This window comes from Salvia hispanica, chromosome 6, assembly GCF_023119035.1.
Source record: "Salvia hispanica cultivar TCC Black 2014 chromosome 6, UniMelb_Shisp_WGS_1.0, whole genome shotgun sequence".
Classification (NCBI taxonomy): Eukaryota; Viridiplantae; Streptophyta; class Magnoliopsida; order Lamiales; family Lamiaceae; genus Salvia; species Salvia hispanica.
This window is the reverse complement of record NC_062970.1, coordinates 884,897-887,046: the sequence shown is the minus strand read 5'-3', so window position 1 is coordinate 887,046 and position 2,150 is coordinate 884,897. Positions and strand designations below refer to the sequence as shown.

Here is a 2,150-nt window from a genome sequence, read left to right as displayed (position 1 = left end):
TATTTCTTTCACATCTTCAATTTGTCATTTAGGTAAATTAGCTGAATATTAATTAGTATTTCCACTTTCCAATTTTTGGTCATTATATTTAATTAGGATAAATAATATCTCAAGCTTTAATATAAAGAAATAAATGTTAGTAGTTAGGATTCATAGTAATTTTTTTAGAATAAATATTTTAAAAATAGTAAAATTAATAGTGAGATAGTTCAATTTGTCAATTTTATCAACGAATTTACCAAACTAAAACCCTAAAAGTTTATTTTTCAATTGCAAAGAAATCCATTTGTTTTGAAGTAATAAATATATTTTTCATTTATTTATAAGTTAATATATACGTAATTTATTTTCTCTAATATTTTGGTGCCCTTTGAAGTAGGAAATTACTCATCAAACCACCAACATCCTTGATTGGCCATAAAGGAGAAAATGGACCACCTTACCTAGTATGAATCCATTATGTATATTTTTATAAAATACATTTAAGTATACCTTTATTTATACTCACAAGTATTGAAGTATAGCAAGTCAAATAAGTATTTTGTGAGAGAGAGGTTGAACTACTAATTAAGTAGATATAGAGAGTAATTAACGCTAATAATAAAAAGCTACTCATTCTCCTCAATTAAATGGCAACTAGTATTTAATACAATGCGACAAATACGGCACAAAAAGAAATTAATAGAATCAAATCTTGGATCTCATGCTGTGAATAATAAATATTAACGGAATACAAAAGAAAGAAGAGTAGCCATTGACTAATTGCTTCTTGGTAACACACATCTTTACACATTAATCTATTTCTAATATTATTGTTACAACCTCATAAAAATACAAAAAATCAACAGTAATCACTAGAGAAAAAGAGCCTATACCTCGAAACGCTACACTAATAATACGCTCTTCGACACTAATCACAACTCTTGAGCAGATTTATAATAAAAAATTAGAAACGCGCAATGTATCGCCCATGGACTGAGCACTGCGATGCGAATGCTCTAATCCGATATGAGGAAGAGAAAGAAGAGACAAGTAAAATGGTCAAAACTCTTGAAAGGGAAATTTCAAGAAAAAGAAAAAAAGAAAAACACACAATTAATGAAAAAAAAAAGATGGGGATTTTTTTTTTGTTTTTTTGATTAGCAATGATGATTCCATAAGAGACCTTGAAAATTTGAAGACATGAAATCATCAATCACCATTGAATGATGATCCTCAGCTCCCAAGAGAAGCCCACAATCATCTAAGGAGCTATGTAGCAATGGGGGATTGATGTAGAAATCCCATTCGCAGAGCCTTGGCAGCTCCACGATCTCCCCGAGGAGGTCTGCGGCCTCCTCGGGCGAGGACGCGGCGTCCTCCTCAGAGAAGGACGAGGAGGACGTCGTCGTGACGGGCGAGGCCGCGGCCGCGGCCTCGCCCAGATGGTCCATCTGGGCGGCCTTGGCGGCGGCCTCCTGGACGTCCCGCGGCGAGCAGGTCGCGGGGCGGGGCAGGAGGGCGGAGATCGCGGGGAAGTTGAGGATGGCGGCGGCGCCCTTGATGGCCAGGGCGGCCACGTCGTGGGCGCGCGCCGCCATCTCGGCGGTGGCGAAGGTCCCGAGCCAGATCCTGGACTTCTTCTTCGGCTCGCGGATCTCCGACACCCACTTCCCCCACGCCCGCATTCGCACTCCTCTGTATACCGGATGGGCGCTGCCGCTTCCTCCGCTGGTGTTTTTGCTTCTCTTTTGGGCGGCGCCGCCGTCTTTGGCGGCGTCGCGGGGCCTCTTTAGGTGGCTTTTGGTGGTGGAGGAGGAGCCGCTGCACTCGGACTCTGAGTGATGCAGCTCAGCCATGGAAGGCATTGTAATGGTGATCACAATGGAGGTTTTAGATTTAGAGCTACTATATATATATACACCTATATATATAAGTGTGTGTGTGATGTGTGGTGAAGGGAGTGTTGGAATTTATATGTGTTTATTTTTCTCTTTGTGGCTGTGTGCGTGTGTGTACAGTGTGTGTATCGTTTGGTGGGAGAGAGATGGGTGCCGCTATGTGACGACAAAGATAGTTTAATTGGTAAGACGTTTCTCCTTTCGTTCGTTAACCGCAAATACAGATAAAAAGTCATAAGGGGCTCGAGCCCCAAAATAAAATTACGAGAG

The 2,150-nt window shown here is 40.7% G+C and overlaps 1 protein-coding gene across 1 annotated transcript; it reads right to left on the bottom strand.

Annotated features, from left to right (window-relative positions):
* Positions 1-682: 682 nt before the first annotated feature.
* Positions 683-1,912, bottom strand: LOC125193338 (ethylene-responsive transcription factor TINY-like). Its single transcript, XM_048091106.1, has one exon. It carries the CDS (start codon positions 1,845-1,847, stop codon positions 1,140-1,142), a length of 708 nt encoding a protein of 235 aa, XP_047947063.1. The 5' UTR covers positions 1,848-1,912; the 3' UTR covers positions 683-1,139.
* Positions 1,913-2,150: the final 238 nt, after the last annotated feature.

Coding starts and splice junctions, on each gene's coding strand:
- LOC125193338 (XM_048091106.1), bottom strand. CDS start 1,847: ATGCCTTCCATGGCTGAGCTGCATCACTCAGAGTCCGAGTGCAGCGGC.